Genomic DNA, 22543 nt, shown 5'->3' with positions numbered 1-22543 from the left:
AATTATCAATCAAGTTAAACAAAAACATTTTTTGGCTAGCAATGTTTAGTAACATTTAACTACCATGACCTACCTCTGGAGGCAACTGAATGATGTAGGTTAACTGTGCTTGTAGGGCAAATTTAGAGAAAAGCATGTAGTTCGTTGTAACATAGGAGTGGGGTAAAGGGAATTTATAGTTTGATGGCAAGGGCACAGATGAACAGGGTGGAGCAGGAAGATGCAACTGAGATTATCTGACAGATTTAACTGTAGAAAATTGTACTGAGAACCATTTGGAAGGTATGAAAAGAAAACTAAGCAAATAAAAAATGATTAATAATGCCAAGAAAAATTTATATAAGATATGTAATTGTTGAGGGACCAGGGAAGCAGATAAAAACAACTTGGTTTTGTCAACTTACCACAATTATACCAATTTTGGAATTTCCATACTCTTCCACTTCTTATTATGTAACTCCTGAGTGAAGTTTTCAGTAACTTGTAACTGAAAGTATCAAATACATCTCAATCACACTTCAGAGAGGAATAAGCTGAATAAACTGGACCTAGAATTTGGAATGTATAATGAAGATGAGAAAAACTTCATCACTTATTAGCTACATAGCCTTGGGTAAGTTATTTAAGCTCTTCCTGTTCCTTAATTTTCTTATATGTAAATTGAATATACTTATAGTGTTGTGAAGATTAAATTATTTAACATATTAAAAAGTATTTAGGCGCAGGGGTTGTGGCTCAGCATACAGCGCTTGCCTTGCACGTGTGAGGCACTGGGTTCCATCCTCAGCACCACATAAAAATAAAACAGAGATATTGTGTCCACCTACAACTAAAAAATAAATACTTTTAAAAAAAAGTATTTAGCTAAATGCAATGTGGTATCCCAGATTGGAGCCTAGGACAGAAGCAAAATGGACGTTAGTGGAAAAACTGGTGGACTCTAATAAAGTCTGCTATTGTACCATTATTAATGTCTTAGTTTTGACAAATGTGTAATGGTTACACATTATGAGAAGCTGAGTAAAGGATATATAGGAATACGGGTATATGGGAGTTTGTGTTATCTGTGCAATGTTTCTGTAAATTGAAAATTATTCCAACATAAAAGATTTACTTCTTTAAAATAATTTACTCCTACCTTTTACCATATCAAAAATGGATTATCTGGGGCTGGGGTTGTGGCTCAGCAGTAGAACACTCACCTAGCATGGGTAAGGCCCTGGGTTTGATCCTCAGCACCCCATAGAAATAAATAAATAAAATTAAAAAATATGATTACCTGGGGCTGAGGCTATAGCTCAGTAGTAGAATGCTTGCCTTGCACCAAATGAGGCACTGGATTCAATCCTCAGCACCACAATAAACAAACAAACAAACAAATAAATAAATGGTGTTGTGTCCATTAAAAAAATGTTAAAAAAGAAAAAGAAAGGTTATCTGGTCAGGCACAGAGGTGCACGCCTGTGATCTCAGTGACTCGGGAGGCTGAGACAGGAGGATCCAAGTTCAAAGCCAGCCTCAACAACTTAGCAAGGCCCTAAGCAACTTAGAGAGACTGTCTCAAAATAAAAAATATAAAAAAGGCTGGGGATGTGGCTCAGTGATTCAGCACCCCTGGGTTCAATCCCTGGTAACAAAAATAAAAACAAAACAAAACAAAAAAACCCCATCAACATAATAGATAAAATGGACTTTATCAAAATGAAAATTTTGTGTTGCAAAGAACACCATTAAGAAAGTGATAGACAACTCAAAAAAAAATTCGCGAACTCTATATTCTGAATAGGAATTTGAATGCAGAATATATAAAGAATTCTCAAAATTCAACAATAAAAAGAGCAATTTTTAAAATGGCCAAAGAATTAAGTAGAAATTTCTCCAAAGAAGATACATAAAGAATCAACAGCACATGAGAAGATGCTCAATATCATTGGTCACTAGGGAAACTCAAATCAAAACCACAACAAGATAACTATCACTTAACACCCACTAGGAAGATTAAAATTAAAAAGACAGACAATAATATATGTTGATGAGGATGTGGATAAATTGGATCATTACTATGGGATTATACAGTACTGCAGATACTTAAGTAAGCTTGGCAAATTCCTCAAAATGTTAAACATACAGTTATGACATGGCCCAGCAATTCTACTTCTAGTCACATCACAAGGTGGTGAACATTTATATCCACACCAAAAAAAAAAAAAATGTACAAGAATGTTCACAGCATCATTTATTGTCAGCAAAGAGAATAATGCAAATGTTCATTAACTTAATGGATAGGTAAAATTTGGTATGCTCACACAATGGAATACTATTGAACAAAAAGAAAAGAAAAAAAAAAGTAATGAAGAACTAATACATGCCACAACAAAGAGGAGCCTCAAAAACATGCTAGGTGAATAGACAGAAGACCACATAGTGTATGATTCTACTTAGATGTATTGTCCAGAATAGGAAAATCCATGGAAACAGAAAATAGATTAGTGGTCACCAGTAGCTGGGAGGAGGAATTGAGGGTGACTGCCAATGGGTATGAGGTTCATTTTATGGAGTGATGAGAATTTTTTGAAATTAGATAGTGATGATGGTTGTGAAATTCTGTGTGTATACTGAGAACTATATCAATGTGCACTTCAAAAGGCTGTTTTATGGTATGTGAGTAACTCATTATGAGTTATTATTTAAAAAATTACTGAAAGTAATACTTGGCACAGAATAAGTACTATGTTTTCAAATTCTGCTGCCTCTCAATTATGTGACTTACCTTAGCCAGTGAAATGTGCCTGAAGTGATGTGTATCACTTGCTGGCAGTGGCTTTGGGAGCCAGAGCTGGTTCAACATATCCCTTTTCCCTCTGCTGTAACAATCAGCAATGTCCACAACAGAAGGGAATTCATCATCCTAGAGGAAAAACCATGTAGAGCAGAGCAGTAGCCAGTTTGTGGTGGACATGTAACACAAGAGAAATGCTGTAACCTATAGAGATTTTAGGGTATTTGTTACCACAGAATCACCTGGCACATCCTGACTGGTTCAAGGTATGATGATGATGATGATTATATGTATATTAATGACTTCTACTATTGAAACCATTAGCAGAAATCAGAAAATAGAGATTCTTGTACCATCACCTCAAACAAAATGTTTATGTGGAAGGCTGGGGATGTAGCATTGTGGCAGAGTTCATGCATAGCATGCATGAGTTCCTGGATTTGATCTCCAGCATTGAAACAACATCAAATCATTTATGCTGAAATAACAGTGGAAATATAGGAGTGCAGATGAGAAGTCAAGACAAAAGGAATGTTCAGATCAATAACTATATACTGAATGGCCTGTACTGGTTCTGGGGAATTTAGAGGTATATTACCCTCTTCACTTTTTAAGGAACTCAGCTGGTAATAATAGCTGACACTGACTAAGCACGTACTACCAGCCAACCCTTTTGGGCTCCAGTGCATGCATTGTCTCTAGTCTCACCAAAGAATAGTTTGGTGACCAATAAGAAACTTCTCCAATTTGGACCCACAAATAAACAATTCTATTTTAGAAAAAATTAGTGAAGCAAATGAAAGGTTGTGGGATCAGTTTAAAATAGCTACAGAGTGTCAGGGGCTGTGAGCCAGACCAAACAGCACACCTTCCCACACACCCCACTCGGGCCTGTGATTACTCAAATCCCAGCACTAGCCCTGCGAACTGCCGTCCAGGAACATCACTCCAAAATCCATAATGGGAAGACAGTTTTGCAGGAAAGGGCAGAGCTGGACCTCCTTTATTTAATCTATGAATTTACTAAGAGTTAACTGCAGGAAATGCACAAAATGTCTTTCCTTTTTTCAAGACAGGGTTTTCCTATGTTGCCCAGGCTGCTCTCAAGCTTCTGGGGTACATTGATCCTGGCGCCTCAGCCTCCCAGAGCAGCTGGGACTACAGGCGTGTGCCACCAAGCCCGGTTACTGAAAATTTTCTATTTATAAATTTATGCCTAACATCACAGCTCTCCATTGTGTTTTTTCACTACCTCACTTAGCAGTTTGCTTTTGAAGTTCTGACAATAGTTCAGCCAGACTGAGAGAGTCTGGGGGCTGATTCAGAGACTCCTTTAGGCTGAGCAGCATGAGCTGAATGGGAAGTTTATCTGGTGCTAAAGAGGCTTCAGAGATGAACATTTATTCGTGCACCAACGGTTTTGAAACTTTCTGTTTGTAAATGGAGAGGGATTGGTCCAATTCTGTGCTCCAGTGACTGGCACAGGGCAGAAGCTGGACCTTAAGACATACAAATCAGAAGTGGCAAAGCAGATGAGTGGGGAATAAGATGCTATTCCTCCTTCCCATGATTCAGCCTAATTGATTTAGGGAATTCCACACACCATTGTGCCTTGAGGGTAGGCACAATGAACAGTAGGACCAAGGAAGGGCACCTGGTCCAGACCTAGGATGGGAAGGGCAGAGGTGACACCAGAGAACAGGTTTGCAGGAGAGGAAGAATCCCTTGGTGGTAGGGGAAAGAGATGAGGTTCAAGATGCAGTGAGTGGACTGGCTGCTCTGTTCTATTAGTTGTGGAGGGCCGTGTGCAATGGCGGTCTATTCCTCCCCAAAGCAGAGAGGCAAGGAACAGTTAGGAGTCTGCAGGTGCATCTCAACTGCCACAGCACCTCTCAGCCTTGGAGTCTCTCATGTGTACAGTATGTACTTCCTTTAAAAAAAAAATCAGATAAACAATATCTTTAAAAAGTCAACCAGTGTCTTTCCACCTGACCCTGCTCTCTCCTGTTAGGAGGATGATCTCAGAGATCTTAAGCAGTCTCTGAAAAAGTGCCAGGCCTGGCAGCAAGGAAGTGAGGATGTGGCAGATTTCTGATCTTGCTCTGGACATAGTAGCAGCTACCTTCTGAGAGCCAATACAAGAGGATTTTTAAAAGTTCTCTGGGCTTGAACATGCCCACTGGTTTAAGAAGCTTCATTTCCAGATGGGTTCAGTGTCACATGCCTGTAATACCAGAGGCTAGGAAGGCTGATGCAGGAGGATCCTGAGTTCAAAACCAGCCTCAGCAACTTAACGAGGCATCAAGCATCTCAGTGAGACCCTTTCTCTAAATATATATATATATATATANTATATATATATATATATAGATATATATATATATATATATATATATATATAGGCTGGGGATGTGACTCAGTGGTTAAGTGCCCATGGGTTCAACCCCCAATATCTCTTCCCCCAAAAGTGCTTCATTTCCAGATATTCTTGGTAAAATCTAGAGTGCAGTAGAGAAATAAATTCAATCAGGTGACTTTAGCATGTACATGAGTAGGTCATAGGATAAGCAAGAATGGGGCACAGTATACAAGTATGATGGCAGAGTCTATGGCCCTGCTCTGGTACAAAGGGTAAGGGCAATAGCATGGGCAGGAAGGGGGAAGGGACACAAGAGGCCCCTCCTCCAAGTTGGATGTTCTCTCTGAACTCCTGTGGCATTGCATCAGTACCTCTGTATCTCTCATCCTATCTGTGTGGGTAGGAGTTGGTCTGGCTCATCTTTACCTCCTCAAAAGGGCCTGGTTGATGCCATGTGCTAGAGCAACGTTTTTCAGTAATTAGAGCTCTGGAGCTAAGCTGGCAGAATTCTGGGTTTCCCACTGACATTTGTATTTCACAGATGTTCTTTCATTTCAATAGTGAAGAAACTAAGGTGAAGTACTTTAATCTTTATTTATCCAACAAATATTTGTTGAGAACCAACACACTGTTATGAACACTGGAGATAGAGATAAAAATCTCTGCACTTTGAGTCTTGCATCCCAGTGAGGAGACAAGCTAAACAAATGAAGGTGTAAATTGCAAAGGAGGTCAGACAGTAATTGGTACTGAGGAAAGGCAAGCAGGGAGGGGGCCTCTCTGCTGATACTTTTTATCAGAGAACCAAAGGAGAGAGGGAGCCAGCCTTGTGGGATATGGCCGCTGGTGTCAGGAAGGGCAAGGACCTGGCAGGGTGTCACCCAAAGAACAGCATGAAAGCCATGACATTCTGAGATTTGTCCAGGTTTAGTCCACACAAAAACTGAGTACCAGAACTCTATGCCTCAGCAGTTTTTTTATTTCATAGGCATTGTGAAATTTATAACTCTTCAGGTTTTACTTCTTTTTCCCTTCTAAGTCTCTTTTTAAAAAATCTTTAGTTTGTAAGTTGAATCTAAGTTCTTAATATGCTTAGTATTTATTATTCTAGGTTAATAATTTCTTTTGTTTAGTTGTAGATGGACACAATACCTTCATTTATTTTTATATGGTGCTGAGGATTGAACCCAGAGACTCACATGGGGCAGGCATGTGCTCCACCACTGGGCTTCAACACCAGCTCCCATTTTTCTGATATAAGGTCTATTTTGTCCAGACTGGCCTTGAACTCCTAGGTTCAAGTGAGCCTCCTGCTTCACCCTTCTGAGAAGCTGGTACTACAGGTGTACACTGCTGTATCTGACTTAATAATTTCTAAGCGCACAATTCAGTGGCACTAAGTAAGTGGAACCTACTATGTGTCTACCTTATTTCACTTAGCATAATTCTTTAAAGGTTCACCCATATTGTTATCATGTATCAGAATTTCATTCCTTTTAACCGCTGTACTGTACATATAGATGTTATTTACCCATTCATCTGTCAATGGATTCATGAGTTGTTTTCACCTTTTGACTATTGTAAATAATGCTCCCATGAACATTGGTGTACAAATACCTGAGTCTCTGAGTATTAATCTAGAATTTCTAATCATATGGTAATGCTGTTTAACTTTATTGAGGAACCACCAAAGTATTTTCAACAGTGGCTATACAATTTTACATCACTAGTAGCAATTCACAAGGTTTTTGTATCTAGTGAATAGAGGCCAGAGATGCTACAAAACATCTTACAATGTATGGGATAGCCTCCTGCAACCAAGTTATTTGGCCCCGAATGTTAATATTGCCAAGGTGGACAAATCCTGGATTACAGCTATTCTGTCATATTTCATGAATCAAGTCCATAAAATCATTCTGAGCATAAAGCAGAGCATATTGATCTTTTGCTTCTGAATTAAATGATATTGTGTTTAAGTTTTTTTTTACTATTAATAACTCTATATGCATGTCCAAATCACATATATTTGAATGTATTTATTGAATTAGGTGCTAATTAATTTAATAGTACAATGTGAGATGAAAACATTGTTATTTTTAAATGCAAATCTTCTATAAGAACAAGCATTATCTGTGTTTTGCTGCCCCTCCCCTTTTAAAGATGAACAATTTAAGGAAACAAGTTCTTACAAAACGGAAAACTTTAATTGTTTAAAGCAAAGGCACAAGTAAACATTTCAGGTTATTATACAATGTTACTATAAAAAATTCCAACAGTAAAATGAAATACATTATAACTTTGCATCTCTTAAGTATATTGAATGTATTATTCTATCATCTCTTCTTTGGAGTGAAAAGAAGGGATAGGTAGATCAATGGATGTGATGTAAAAACTTGGATTACAAATAGTATCCGCTCTACTTTCAACCAGAAATTTTAATTAATTTGGTACAAAAAATTAAATTTAAGTGGATTAATTTTAAAAGCGTAAGTTTTTTGTTAATGTAGAGCAGCAATAACTTTCAAGCTAAAACTCTTTGTTTTAATAAGTAAATCTTTGATTTCACAAAATGTTAACCTCCAAAGCCTAGTACTATGCAACAATCAAGCTAATCATGAAAGAGCTTTACCAAAACATAATTCATACACTTATTTTACCTTAAATCTGAATATTACAATACATTATGTAAATGACAAATGAGGAACCAAATGATTTCTTATGATGTCAGAAATAATATATTTCAAAAGATCTAAATCTTATTTTCAATCAAAGGCACTATCTGGAGAGTAACAAGCTGCATCATGTTCAGAGCTAAGAAAAAGCTTTTTTCAGTTAGTTGGAACTTGATGTCTCAATTAGCAAATAATGAGTGTTTACTATCAAGGAGGAAAAAATAATAGAAATTGTGTAAAGTTACATCTTTGACTTCTTTTGCCAAGAAGAAAGAGTTCATAGGTTGGGCTGGGGATGTGGCTCAAGCGGTAACGCGCTCGCCTGGCATGTGCGGGGCGCTGGGTTCGATCCTCAGCACCACATAAAAATAAAATAAAGATGTTGTGTCCACCGAAAACTGAAAAATAAATATTTTAAAAAAAATCTCTCTTCTCTCTTTCTCTCCTCCCTCCTCTCCTTTTAAAAAAAAAAAAAAAAAAAAAAAAAGAGTTCATAGGAGCATGCTACCATGCCTGGCTTACCACTAATTTTTAAAAAGTTTATCGATGTCTTTTCTTGTTCTCCAGGTCTGTTTCATTATTCAACGCAATTTCCACTTTATTCAGATGACCTATGGCCTCTACTCTCAGCATATCAACCCACAGTGCCAAAGATATCAGGAAGGTAATTATCCTAAAGAGGCAAGTTTTTCCATTGTAATTTGATTTACAAAATAGGAGAGATTAAATAAAATCTGTCAGGGAATATGGTCCAATATCTCAAAAGTCTTGAACATACTAAACACTAATTTGAATAAAATGGAGTCAAATTAAGACATAGTATCCTATTGCACCCTAAATGTCAGGAAGATTTTAAATTCTTCTAAGATGTTTTTGAATCAAAGATTTTTTTGTTGTTGTTTTTTGGTTTGGAGATAGAGTCTTGCTACATGGCCCAGGCTGGCCTTTGACTCCTGGATTTTGTCAGGTGACCCACCACCTCAGCCTCCAGGGACTACTCCAGGTATACACTACTGCACCTGGCTTGAATTAAAGGCCTTAAATGAGAAGAATGTTGTTTCTAGTTTTGCATGGTCCAAATTAGAAGAGCATCAACAGAATAATGTTTACTTATCCTAATTCTTTTAACACCTAATTCTAACCACAAAGAATACTTATGAAATTCTTTAGAATATCTTTCAAAATGTGACTCTAGAAAGATGTCCTATTTTAAAATTAAATTGTAACATTTCTCAGTGAAGCATATCCTAAAAATATTAATAATACATATTTCAAAGAATACTGCTGGGATTCGGGAATTCATTTCTTTCTTTCTCCTCTAAAGTTTCAGGTATTCCTCAAAAATTTTCTATGGAATCATAGATTACCATATAAGATAGCTGGTATACTTTTCAATTTGAATAGTTGTGGAACAAAAGATCCACCAGAAAATTTTATGTTTCTAAATCATTACCTCAACAGAAAAGAATATGGTTTGATCTTCTATTAAGCCAAACTAAAGAAGCAGCCTAACATTCTGGAGTATCCAGATCGAGTTTTTTTCTGTAAAGGGCCAGAAAGTAGATATTCTATGCTATGAGGGTCCATGATCTTCACTATAACTATTTCAACTCTGCCATTATAGCCATAAAAAAAAAAATGGCTGGGTATGGTGGCTCATGCTTGTAATCCCAGGAACTTTGGCAGCTGAGGCAGAAGAACTGCAAGTACCAGGCCAGCCTCAGCAACTTAGCAAGACCCTGTCTCCTTAAAAAAAAAAAAAAAAAAAAAAAAAGTGTGTATGTGTGGGTTACCAGGAATGCAGCTCAGTGATAAAGTGACCCTGGTTCAATCCCCAGTACTGCAAAGAAAAGAAAATATGGCAAATGGATAAGGATAGCTGTGTTCCAATCAAACTTTACGTATGTACACTGAAATCTGAATTTCATACTACTTTTATGTGACATAAAATATTATTCTTTTGAATTTTCCCTAACTAAAGTAAAAACAGGAAGATGACTGGAATTAGCTATACTTTGCTGACTCTTGGTCTAGATTATTCAGATTTCTTGATGTGGGGGTCAAGGCAATAATATGACCATGACTCATCTCACTTCACTTGGGTATTGATAACCTTCTGGAATGACAGTATAGACCCCAAAGAAGAATCCCCAAAGCTTTAGGATTTTAGGAATAATACCAATTCTAGAAGTAGTATCTATACTCATAACTGTAGGGCTTATGAGTGCTGATATTCATGTATGTCTATAGGTATGCATATTCAAAAATATACAAATCTATTAAATCACTTAAATCATATTGGCAGAAAAGCAGAAAATTGAGAAATTTATTAGCTGGACCACTTTAAATGCTTTAGTGTCAGAGAGATCTGGATTAAAATCTTGGCTCCGTTAATTATTAGCTTGTGACAACAGGTAAAATTACCTAACCATTAGAATTTAACTTGGTTCAATGGACTCAGAAGGCATGTTTCAATTGCATTTCTCAGGCAAAAAAATAGCTACATACATCCTTGCTGGAAAAGCCTAGTCCACAATGTAACATAAGGCTTAACTTCTGGTTATAGACAAAAACTACTTTTGTCTTTTCAAGTCCATTCCATCATATTGTGCAAAATTGTCCTTCCACACTACTGATTTCTACTTTCCTCTCATCCTCTATGGCTATTCCTTTCATAGGCTGCTAATAAAAATGAGAGTGGAAAGTATCCAGTCAATACATTCTTTCTGTCTTTCCACAGGTAAGTGTAATTTGGATAGTTCTTCTAATTTATCAATGACAGGCATTCAGTTTTCTAGGAAAAAGTCTAAATGGTAGAAAAGGAAGAATTAGTAGGATTTGTATGGCTTCATCTATTATTTAGAAACTAGAGAATTTGAAGATAATGTTCATAGATTATTTGCAGTATAATTGCTTTGCAACTTGGACCTTAGTCCACTGCTTAAATTATATTAAGTAGAATATCAGCATAAGTAATATGTGCTATAACCTCTTTAATCATGAAAAATTTATTAGTTAATATACATGAAGTAAAAGATTTCATCAACAGTGTTTCTGAACAGGCATCAGTTATGAATATGCTAGTGTTGAATGCTAAGCAAAATACTAAAACTATTAAAATATTAGTGTCTGGTTTTCTTTTTAAATTTTCTTTTGACCTACTATGTACAGAAGTTCTGTGAGAATGCTGAAAGAAGTCATTCTGCAATATGATATTCCTCATGTAAAATAATATTTGATGTTGGATATACAGATTCATAAATATGTACAAATTAACAATATATTTATAGTTAACTTACTACTTTTACCAATAACTGACACATGGAAGCCTCCATATGCACATAAAAGTTAGAAATTAAAACAAAACTTTAAACTCTGAAAATAGTTAACAATTTGTTTATAAAATTATATAGGAAAAAAGGCTTTGTGTTTAAGAACCTCAGTGGCTCACTAATAAAATAGTAATTTTAGTGGCCAAAAAAAAAAAAAAATTCCCAAAACACAAAAATACAATATCAATCAGATATATGTCTTGGTCAAATGTCTGCAGACAGCCTTGAAAACAAATTGATAAACAAATATACAATTTGTTCACTGAGCATAAAGTATTGCACAAGAACAGTTTTATCTGAAGAAAATTCAATTTTCCATAGTTCTGAACTTCAAAATGGTTCCCACATTTAGATAGTTACATTTTCTAAACAAGAAACATTAATGTTCATTAATACTGTTAGAATCTTATTTTACCCATTAACCATATTCCAGTCAACTTTATGGTAATGGAAAATCAGTGGTGAAGATTTGGCAAAGATAAAAAAAGGCAGATAGGATTGTAAAATATATATATGTGTATATATATATATATGTACATATGAAACAGATAAATCCAAAAAATCCCTAATCATAGGACAACTGGATCCCTTGAAGAAATCTGTAGTCTGGGTCACAGTGACGGTCAGACAGTGGTTGAGTGTGACTCTCTTCGTGGGGGCCGCTCCTCTTGGATCCTTCGGTGACTCTCCCTGGTCTCCAGCACACTGTCTTCTGTTTCGCTTTCACTACCATCTGCCACAGTGGGGTCCAAAGACATTGGGCCTGATTTTCTGTGCAAGGGAAAACCAATGCCACTTTCCTGTAAGGAGTTATCTATAAAATCTTCATCTGAGGAAAGGAATGATTCATCATCTCCTATTAAATGGTTGACAATGTGAATTCCATCAAAAGGAGGTTGGCCTGAGAAGCCCCTCTGGCCTTTTAGGCACCTGAGCTGTTAAAACAAAACCCAAATTAATTTACTCAAATGGAGGAAACACACACATAAGTCAATAAAATAAATGTTTCATGTTTAACAAACAAAATATCTTGATCTTTTTCTATTTATAGACATAATAATTATTACCAGTTTTTTTTTTCCAGTGCTGGGGATTGAACCCAGGGCCTCACACATGCTAGGCAAGTGCTCTAACACTGAACTACACTCCAGCCCCGCACATTGCCATTTTTTGAGTGCCTTCTATGTGTTATGTAATTGACACATAACTTACTTTAATTGAAGCACCACAACAATCCTATGTGATAGATTTTATTATCCCAATTCTACGAATTAGGAAATGGAGAATTAGAGTAGCTTGCTAATGTCAGATACCTAATAGCAGAGTTTAGATTCAAACTATCCCTTCACTATATTAGAGATAATACAATTAACTCCCAAGTACCTATTACCTAACTTCAACAACCTTCACATCATGAACAGTCTGATTTCATTAGACCAGATTATTCTGAGATAAGTCCCAGACAGCCTATCAATTCACCTATAAATATTTTCACTGTATTTCTAGAAAATATGAACTTAAAGACCAAGATCTTATTATATATCACATACTCTGTCTTGAGAGTATGTCTCCATAATTCTGTAAATGATGAAAATTATTTAGAAATCATTAAAATTTGCTAAGAGTCTCCATCCTGTTACAATACCCCAAAGACCACAACACTATCACTCACAGTTAGGGCAGGAAAACTGCTTCCCATTCAGTGTTTCCTGCTGCATGGCGTGAATGCCAGTTATGGATAACATTTCTGCTTTCTCTCCTCCCTCCTCCCTTGGGAGGAACTCGTCTCTCCAGGGAGCAGGGAGAGGAATGGTACATATCACACAGCTCTTTTTTCCCTTTTTCTTTCTTTGGAGACCAGACTCTGTTCCTCTATCCCTGGAGTTTAACAGGACACACCCTCATTGAGGAGGTCAAAGTACTGGGTGGGCAAGTCTGATAATCCTAGAGTTCAGTATTGGAACAAAGCTAAATCTAAACCACATTCTCCAAAAGCAATTTTATCAGGATTAAAGATGGTTTCTTTTCATCATCTGCCATGTCTTTACCTAAATTCCTCAAACCCCCAAACTTACCACCATGGATACTACTATTTCCACTAACATATAATTAAGAGACCAGCTCTGTCCTCAACAGTTTATGTTCTAAATATAAAGTTTAATTTTGATATTTTTCACTTGTTTTATTGCTCCTATACACCATGAACTTTCTCCCACAACAAAGCAGAATTAAAAAAAAAAGCTACCAAATATCTTGACTACTATTAAAGATCTTGCTAAAATATACTCCATGTGTCTTACCTTTATGATTATTATTGACCCTCATTCTTGTTTCTCAGGGACAAAATCCTAGTCACTATCTTTCAAATCTTAAGATAAAGGCAATATGAAATATTCAGGAAATATTACATATACTTTCAAAACTAACGGTTCTGAGAGTAAAGACATTACAGCCTTGCTATAACACCTTCCAGCTTTCCTGACAGACTTCCAGGAAGAAGTGAAGCAACCTCAGCATTTCTCTGCTTGCATGTGACAACAGGACACAAGAGATGCTAGGGCTCAGTAATGACATGTGACCCAGGCAGACCCTCAGCCATAAAGAAATTCTCCTGCCCTGAACCAAGAGAACAAACTTATAGTGAGGTACAATGAAATTGAAACACCACTCTTTTCTCCTTGGCAAAACAGAAAAGATCTAAATTCGGAGTTGAATTTTTAGAAAAATGGCACAGAGCACCACAAAGACCTCTCTCAAGGTTGTGATACCAATGGCATCATTACAACTGCCAGGTCTGATGCAACATCCTATATTCACCATATTGCAACACATGATTTATAGCTCCAAATGTTAAATTAAAGTCAGTTAATCTCTTCCTTTCTCTTTCCCCCCTCCATCACTTCTTCAGAAGTGTTTACTTCTGAAGAAATATTATGGAACACATGCCTTCCTTCTGTCTGGCTGTTATAAAGGAGTATGGCAGAGAAACCCCAACTTCCCAGTTGTTTGGAAAGCTGTGGCTTTCCTTTGTTCTAACAAAATTTATCGGAATTAAAACTAGTCAGTCTCAGGGCTGGGACTGTAGCTTAGTGGCAGAGCGCTTGCCTAGCACGTGTGAGGCACTTGGGGTTTGATCCTTAGCACCACATAAAAATAGATAGATAGATAGACAGATAAATAGATAGATAAAATAAAGGCATGCCATATGCTGTACAATTGTAAAAAAATTAAAAACAAAAAACTAGGCAGTCTCTTGCCAGATGTAATTACAGAAAGTTAACTATAAGTTGAGGGATAATTTTCTTAACACTAAAGGAGATGCCTCTTTATTTGAGAACTGATAATATACCAAAGGCAGAGATATTTTTTGGTGAAAGAAAGAAAAGATGAAAATAAGGGACTATCTGGTAAAACCGAAGCTATCCGGTGGACTCAGGTATGTGCACACACTGGTTTTGGTAAGGGAGGAGACCTATATAGGCCCTGAAAGCAGGCATTTGGGCAAAGAGTTCCAGGGTACTGTGTATGGTCATCCTGAATACCTGTGAATATACATGTTGCACTGCTTATCTTTATTAACAGACTTTTAGAAGCTAATTATATTTAAAAACGGACAATCTTCCCAAACCCTTCTCTCCCTCTCTTTCTTACAAAAAAACCAAAACCTTCATGGTATTATGGACAACAAACTTAGGTTCAGATATTTTATATAATCCACTGATCACCTAGATCAGAACTGAGGATACCTGTTAAAAATGTAGTCTCCTTCTCCAGATTTAAGGAATCAAAATTCTAGGAGTGAAACTCCCAAAATCCGCATTTTACAAGCATTTCAGGAGATTCTGATATACTCTGAAGTTTGAGAATCATTATGGAGGTTGGGGGTATGGCTCAGTGATACAATTCTTGCCTAGCATGCATGAGGCCCTGAGTTTGATCCTCAGCAGAGGGGGTAAAAATAACAGAATGGTATACCTTCTGTTCAAACCAAATGAGAATAAGATAGTAAGTAGATGATTTATATTAAATGGAATTCTTAATTATTCAGGACAAAAGTTTCTGAAGGACGACTATCCATTTCATATGTGTCTGGTATATACAAGTGGATGCCATTTTTCCAGCAGCAAAATCAAGCTGTTCTGGGCCAATCTGACCACCTAGAGGTCAGCACAAGAAACACCTTGTTTAAATAATGTTCCTGGAACTTACTCTTTCTGGCATAGAGGGTACGGTTTAGGAATGTGTATGTTCAAAAAATCTGAATAATTCTGCTGCATATCCCAGGATAAGGACCATTTCTCTTGGCAATGTTTTTTGTTTATTTTGTGGTTTTGTTTACCTCTTTTGGGTCAATTATGGGACTGAGAATCTGATAAAAGCTACTGACACTCTGTCTTAAAAAGAAAACACATAATTTAGCATGCTATTTTGATGCTCATTGTCCATCCTAATTTTTAGATAAACACTACAGGAATATCTTCATGACACTTAGCAACAACAGAAACTCTTGTGAAATGCCTGTAATATATTCATATCATTGAAAAAGAAAAAATATATTTCCAGGTGAATTAGACATAGATCCAAGAGCTGCCAAGGAAACAGAGGCACCACGACTCTCTGGAATTATAAGTATAGGAATTTTTCTCTGAAGAGAATCTTGGGACACCCCAAAGGACGGTTGTAGCTAGACTGCCCTACAATAAAGACCATGGTCAATAGTCCTACCCAAAGATTCAAGACTTCCTGTCAGCTTTTCAGTTCCCCAACCTTTAAGTCTGAGCAGAAAATCCCATATTATCAGAGACTGGAGATAGTGTCTAAGAGAAGGCAGAAAAAAAAAAATAGTCAACAAAGAGGAAAGAGACTATCTTGGGAGAAGGACAAATTAAAAAAAATTTTTCTTCCCTATGAAAACACTACATAAAAAGAAAATAACAAATAACTGTCAAAAATAATCTTCATTACATTTTTAGTTTTATTATAACCTTTACTTTTATTTACTTATTTTGTGGTACTAAGGATTAAACCCAGAGGCCCTCTACCACCGAATCATATCCCCATGCTTTTTGTTTTGAGACAGGGGCTCATTATCATTACAACATTTTAGTGTATCTTTCAATATAATTTTTCTAACCTTACTTTTCAAAAAAAAGTAAGATTGGTCACTTTCCTTTTTGTTTTGTATCCTGCTTTTTCACTTATTATCACAAACATTTCTCAGTATCATAATCTGTTGGCTACACAGTGTCTCATTTGCAACCACAGCATCACCTGCTTAGCCAGTCCTCTTGTTGGGATATTTAGGTTTACAGCCTACCCATTACAAACAGCACTGCCACCAACATTTAGAAATAAAATTTTTAACCTTTATTTTATTTATTTCTTTTTATGTGGTGCTGAGGATCAAACCTAGTGCCTCACAAGTGCTAGGCAGGTACTCTATCACTGAGCCCCGCTACCAGCATTTCTGAAGACACAGCTCTGCAGAGTTGCCTTGTAATTTATGATGTACAACCAGAAGTACAGAATACAGCTAAAGACTTCAACATTCTTAAGAAGTTTGATTTCTTATGGTTAAACTTCCCTCAAGAGAGGTTGCAAGAATTCATATGCTGGAAAAAAAGTTTTTATTTGGTAATCAAGCAAGTGAAAAATTTTAGTTTTTATTATGGAATATTTTTGAAAATAGACAGTAGTGTAGCTAACCCCATGTTGCCATCATCCAGCTGTCACAATTGTCAAATTATGGCCACTTTTGTTTCAGCATAACACACTGCCCTTCCAACCCTGGATTACTTAGAAGGAAATGAAAGAGGATTTTTGTGGTATATGTGCTGGGAATAGAACTCAGGGACTTGTGTATAATAAGCATAAGCCCTATCACTCACTGAGGTATATTCCCAGCTTAAGAAAAAAAAGTTTTTAATTGTAACTGTGGCCTGTTGAACTGAAAATTAAAAAAAAAACTGTATTATATAACCTAAATTCATCCTTCAGATTCTTTTATCCCTAACACAGGTATGTAAAATAAGCAAAAACAAGCTTATTATGTTAAAACCATTGTTTACTTTTAATGGCTGCCTTCTAGTGTCTATAACATTTTAAAATAACTTATTTTAGGTATTAATTAGATTTGAGAATTTACAAACAACATAAGCAAAAGAGTCACAAATACCAGAGAGATGATCTCACTGGCAGTTCAACTCAGTAAGTCTCTCTGGAACCCTTACTTCTATGAGAATGTCTATAATAGTTAGTTAGGGTGCCCTTCTGACTTCCCGATTATCTGAATCAGTAATTTATAAATTTAGTATGCCTAAGAGCCAACAGGGTTTATAATATTAAAAAATACAGATTCCAGAGCTCTACTCTCAAATATCTGGATTTAACAGCTAGGACTAAGGAGTTTATTATTTTTTTTAAATTTCTTTTATCTTAAACTTCATTTTATTTTATTTTTTATGTGGTGCTGAGGATTGAACCCAGTACCTTAGATATGCTAGGCAAGCGCTCTATCACTGAGCCACAAGCCCAGCTCCTGAGGAATCTATTTTAAACAAGTATTTAGTTCAGAAGAGGATAGTCCATAGATTCATTTTGAAAACAGTGTTCTAAATAATCTGTACCGTTTTTGTGTGCATGCTGGGGGTTGAAATCCAAATATTCTTCATAGGATCATATTAAAAAAACACAAAAAAGGAACATAAATAAGTTTGGATTTAGAAGATTTCTTGTTTATTGCTGCCATCTTCATAATATTCATATTTTTAAAATACTCTGCCTTAAATGTGGATGGACACACAGACAAGTAATATAAAGAATTATGAGGCCAATAAATATTACTTTTATATGTTTTTTTTAATATTTATATTTTAGTTTTCGGCGGACACAACATCTTTGTTTGTATGTGGTGCTGAGGATCAAACCCGGGCCGCACGCATGCCAGGTGAGCGTGCTACCGCTTGAGCCACATCCCTAGCCCCAAATATTATTTTTAAAGTGAAAGAAATAAAATTAAGAATTAATAAATGGGATGGACTCCAACTAAAAAGTTTCTTCTCAGCAAAAGAAACCATCCATGAGATGAAGAGAGAGCCTACATTTTGGGAGCAAATTTTTGCCACATGTACATTAATAGAGCAAAATCTCCAGGATATATAAAGAACTCAAAAAACTTAACACCAAAACAAACAAACAAACAAACAACCCAATCAACAAATGGGCTAAGAAGCTGAACAGACACTTCTCAGAAGAAGATATGCATTCGATCAACAAACATATGAAAAAATGTTCAACATTTTTAGTAATTAGAGAAATTAAAATCAAAACTACTCTAAGATTTCATCTCAGTCCAGTCAGAATGGCAGTTATCAAGAATACAGACAACAATAAGTGTTGGTGAGATGTGAGGGAAAAGGCACACTCAGACATTGCTGGTGGGACTGCAAATTGGTGCAACCAATCTGGAAAGCAATACGGAGATTCCTTGGAAATCTGGGAATGGAACCACAATTTGACCCAGCTATTCCACTCTTCAGTCTATACCCAAAGAACTTAAAATCAGCATACTACAGTGACATGGCCACATTAATGTTTATAGCAGCTCAATTCACAATAGCTAAACTGTGGAACCAACCTAGATGCCCTTCAATAGATGAATGGATAAAGAAACTTTGGTATGTATCCACAATGGAATATCACTAAGCATTAAAAGAGAATAAAATCATGACATTTGCAGGTAAATGGATGGAGTTGGAGAATATCATGTTAAGTGAAGCAAGCCAATCCCCCAAATCAAAAGCTGAATGTTTTCTCTGATAAATGGATGTTGATCCACAATGGGGAGCAAGCATGTGAAAAATGGAGGAACTTTGGGTTTGGCAAAGGGGAGGGTGAAGTGGGGGGGTATGGGGGTAGGAAGATGGTGGAATGAGATGGATATCATTACACTAGGTACATGTATGACTGCACCTGTGGTGCAATGCTACATCGTGTAAAACCAGAGCAATGAAAAGTGCTGCTGTAATTGTGCACAGTGAATCAAAACGCTTTCTACTGTTATGTATACCTAGTTAAAATAAATAAATTCATTTAAAAAAAAAGATATGACCTTCTATTTGGGGTTAACAGACACCTTCACCATCTAGCTTTACATCTGGGCCCAACAGGGTATTTTACAGGACTCATCATTTAAGGGTACCATCCAACATTAGACATTTTAACATGTCTACATTGAGCCACAGACCATGAGTGTACATAAAACAGTGCCAGAACCTTCTCTTCCTTTCCCCCTATCAAGTGTTAATCTTCAAGTTTTAATTTAAGGATTGACTTCATTTCTAGGTGATTAATTATATCCTTTAAAGATTAATATGTGTACCCTTAATTAAGAGGCCTTGATAGAATAACTACTTCTTAATACTGCTCAATAGCCAATTGAGAGAGAAATGTGTGTGTGTGTGTGTGTGTGGTGGGGGCTGGGCATGAAGAGGCATTTGTTATAAAATATGAGTCAATTCAGGGCTGGGGATATATAGCTCAGTTGGTAGAGTACTTGCCTCGCAAGCACAAGGCCATGGGTTCAATCTCCAACACCGAAAAAAAAAAAAGTCAATTCAAAATTGGTACCTATGATGGTACTACTTTGATTAAATTCTTCTTATATAGCTTAATATCTCTTATTTGGTTAGGAATTTTAGGATGATTCTGCAATATCCTTTTAACATTTATGTTTGAAATTTACCTTTTAAAGTGATCAGTGTAACTAAAAAGAACCAATAAAAAATAAGGTGATCAATACCATCCAACATTTTAAAAACATTGGTACCTATAACTCTGTACTGCTTCTTTCAGATCTAGGCTCTCTCAAAAAGTTTTATGCAACTGGGCTCCACCAAAAAGTTTTATGCAACTGGGCTCCAGTTTCAAATAGGTCTCAAGACCATCTCTAGGGAAATTCTAGAAATTGAAATTTAAATTCAGGAAATTTAAAACCTTTACACACATGAAAACACAAATTGACATATACCCTTCTTAAGAGAAGAGTCCTTTCCAAGACTCTGTGTAAGATCTGTTCACTCTGAATGACTGAATCTATTCTAATTATTCTTTCTGGTTAGAAATTAGCACATAATGTCACACATCTGAAAGGCCTTTTTAGATAGATGAAGAATGTGCTTAAAGAATGGAGGACAAAGGGAATGGCAGGTTTGAGGAACTGCTAGGCAGTTTAATATTAGTGTGTTAAGTGTGGTGGGGTTGGGAGGGGTGACACATAGGAATCCCAAATACATACATATATATTGCTATGTGAAAGTGGCTTATCTGAAATGCTACAGTGTATGATTATAATTATTCTGGAAAAGGCAAAATTATGAAAACAGTAAGTAATCCAGTGGTTGCCAGGGGTTCAAGGAGAAAGAAGGAGGCATGGAATGTAGATGGAATATAGGGAATTTCTGTTATGTTATTGTAATGGTAGATGTATGTCATTGTACATTTTTTCCTTTATGTTGTTTATTTATTTTTATGTGGTGCTGAGGATCAAACCCAGAGCCTCCCACGTGCTAGATGAGCACTCTACCACTGAGCCACACCCCCAGCCCCTGTCATTGTACATTTGTCTGAACACAGAATGTATAACACAAAGAAGTACTCCATTGCAAACTATGGGCTTCAGTTAATAATAAAGTACCAATATTGGTTCTTTGATTGTAACCTATATATCAAACAAGCATAAGAAGTCAACAGGGGAAACTAGACAAAGATATTTAAGGGGCATTTGAGAACTCTGTACTTTCTATTTAATTTTTTTTAAAACCTAAGATTGTCTCCCAGGATAAAATCAACTGATTATAAATTTGATGTTCTGTGGTATTTTCCTATAGCCAAAATGTTCTAATGTCAAAACTGCTTGAAAAAATTGAGACTATGTCTATTTTAATACTTTGTTTAGCCTCCCTCCCTGTCCCCAATTTTTTAAAGAGATAAAACACTGTAGATTATACAGATTTTAAGTGAACAAGTTGATAATTCTTTACTTATATATATACCTAAAACTATCACCCATATTAAGATGTTTCTAGCATCCCAAAAGGCTTGTGTATACTCTGTTCATCCAGGGATTACCTTCTCCAAAGGTAAGTAACCACCATTCTGACGTCTATCCCTATAAAACTGTTCTAAAGGATCATTTCAATGTCCTTGTTTGTGTCTGGCTCCTGTTATGCATCATGTCTGTGATTCATCAATGCTGGCATTTAGAGAAGTAGTTCACTTTCCCAGGGTGTCCTAGTATTCAATATGTAAATACCCATCACAATTTGCCATTCCACTGCCAATGGCCATCTGAGTCACTTCCAGTTTATTATATTATATACCCAGGAGTGTAACTGCGAATATATATATTCACAAATTATATATATTAAACTTAAGTAGATACTGCCAAACCTTTTTCCTAAGTGTTTGTAATAATCGGCTCCTTAATATTTGCAAAAGATCTTTTGTCTTACCGCCTGTCACTTTAGTTGTCAAAGCAAATTAACAGTTCCTTAACTGATAATTAATATCTTCAATTCATGTGTTTAATACAAAATACAACACTGAAATTTTCAGTTACCCAATCATTTTAATTAAGATGTGGAATACAACTGGGCACAGTGGCACACACCTTAATCCCAGCAGCTTTGGAGGCTGAGGCAGGAAGATTCTGAGTTCAAAGCCAGCATTAGCTACTTAGCAAGGCCCTAAGGAACTCAGTGAGACCCTGTCTCTAAATAAACTACAGAAAAGGGCTGAGGATAGGGTTCAGTGTGGTAAAGTGCCCCTGAATTTAATCCCTAGTACCAAAAGCCAAACAAACAAAAATCTGATGTGGCATACATTGTTGGTGGGAGCATAAATTGGTACGAGCACTTGGGAAAATAGTTTGGCAGTATTTACTAAATATCTAAATACCCTATACCAAGAATAATCATGTGTTTCAGCTTCATTAAGACAGTTCAGGCTTATGCCTGTTGTCACAGCAAAATTATCTATAGTGTCCTACTTTCATTCTCAAAAGTGTTCTGGTTTGAACAATAATTATAATGGTCCCTAAGCAATTTCATCAGTAAGTATATGAACAACAGAAATAAGTATACTGTACCAAAAAATTTACAAAAGAACTCTTAATAGTTTTATTAATAACCCCAAATGTTTATAAATAGTAGAATGAATAAATGACAGTATATTCATACATTGAGATACTATTAGAAAGTAACAAAAATGAAAAGACTACAGCTGCGTAAAACAATATGGCTAGTCTCAAAATAAGACAAACATGAAATACTTCATTCTATATAATTTTGTTAGAATAACAGGTTAAAAACTGGGTAGACTCAATTTGTGATGCCAGAATTCT

General features: G+C 36.1%; 1 protein-coding gene across 8 annotated transcripts in view; it reads right to left on the bottom strand.

The window, feature by feature from the left end:
* Positions 1–7320: 7320 nt before the first annotated feature.
* The window catches only part of Evi5 (ecotropic viral integration site 5), a 205605-nt gene continuing 190382 nt past the window's right edge, over positions 7321–22543 (bottom strand). For 6 of the 8 annotated variants that reach the window (XM_048814448.1, XM_048814446.1, XM_048814445.1 and 3 more), the window contains one exon: positions 7321–12077. In XM_048814448.1, coding sequence (XP_048670405.1) covers positions 11766–12077 — 312 coding nt within the window. In that variant the 3' untranslated portion in view covers positions 7321–11765. The remainder of the gene's footprint in view (positions 12078–22543) is intronic. The other 2 variants (XM_048814450.1, XM_048814451.1) reach the window with 1 other exon arrangement.

Source organism: Marmota marmota, unplaced genomic scaffold, assembly GCF_001458135.2.
Source record: "Marmota marmota marmota unplaced genomic scaffold, marMar, whole genome shotgun sequence".
NCBI lineage: Eukaryota > Metazoa > Chordata > Mammalia > Rodentia > Sciuridae > Marmota > Marmota marmota.
The sequence above is the reverse complement of the archived record's forward strand: the minus strand, read 5'-3'. Positions and strand labels throughout refer to the sequence as shown.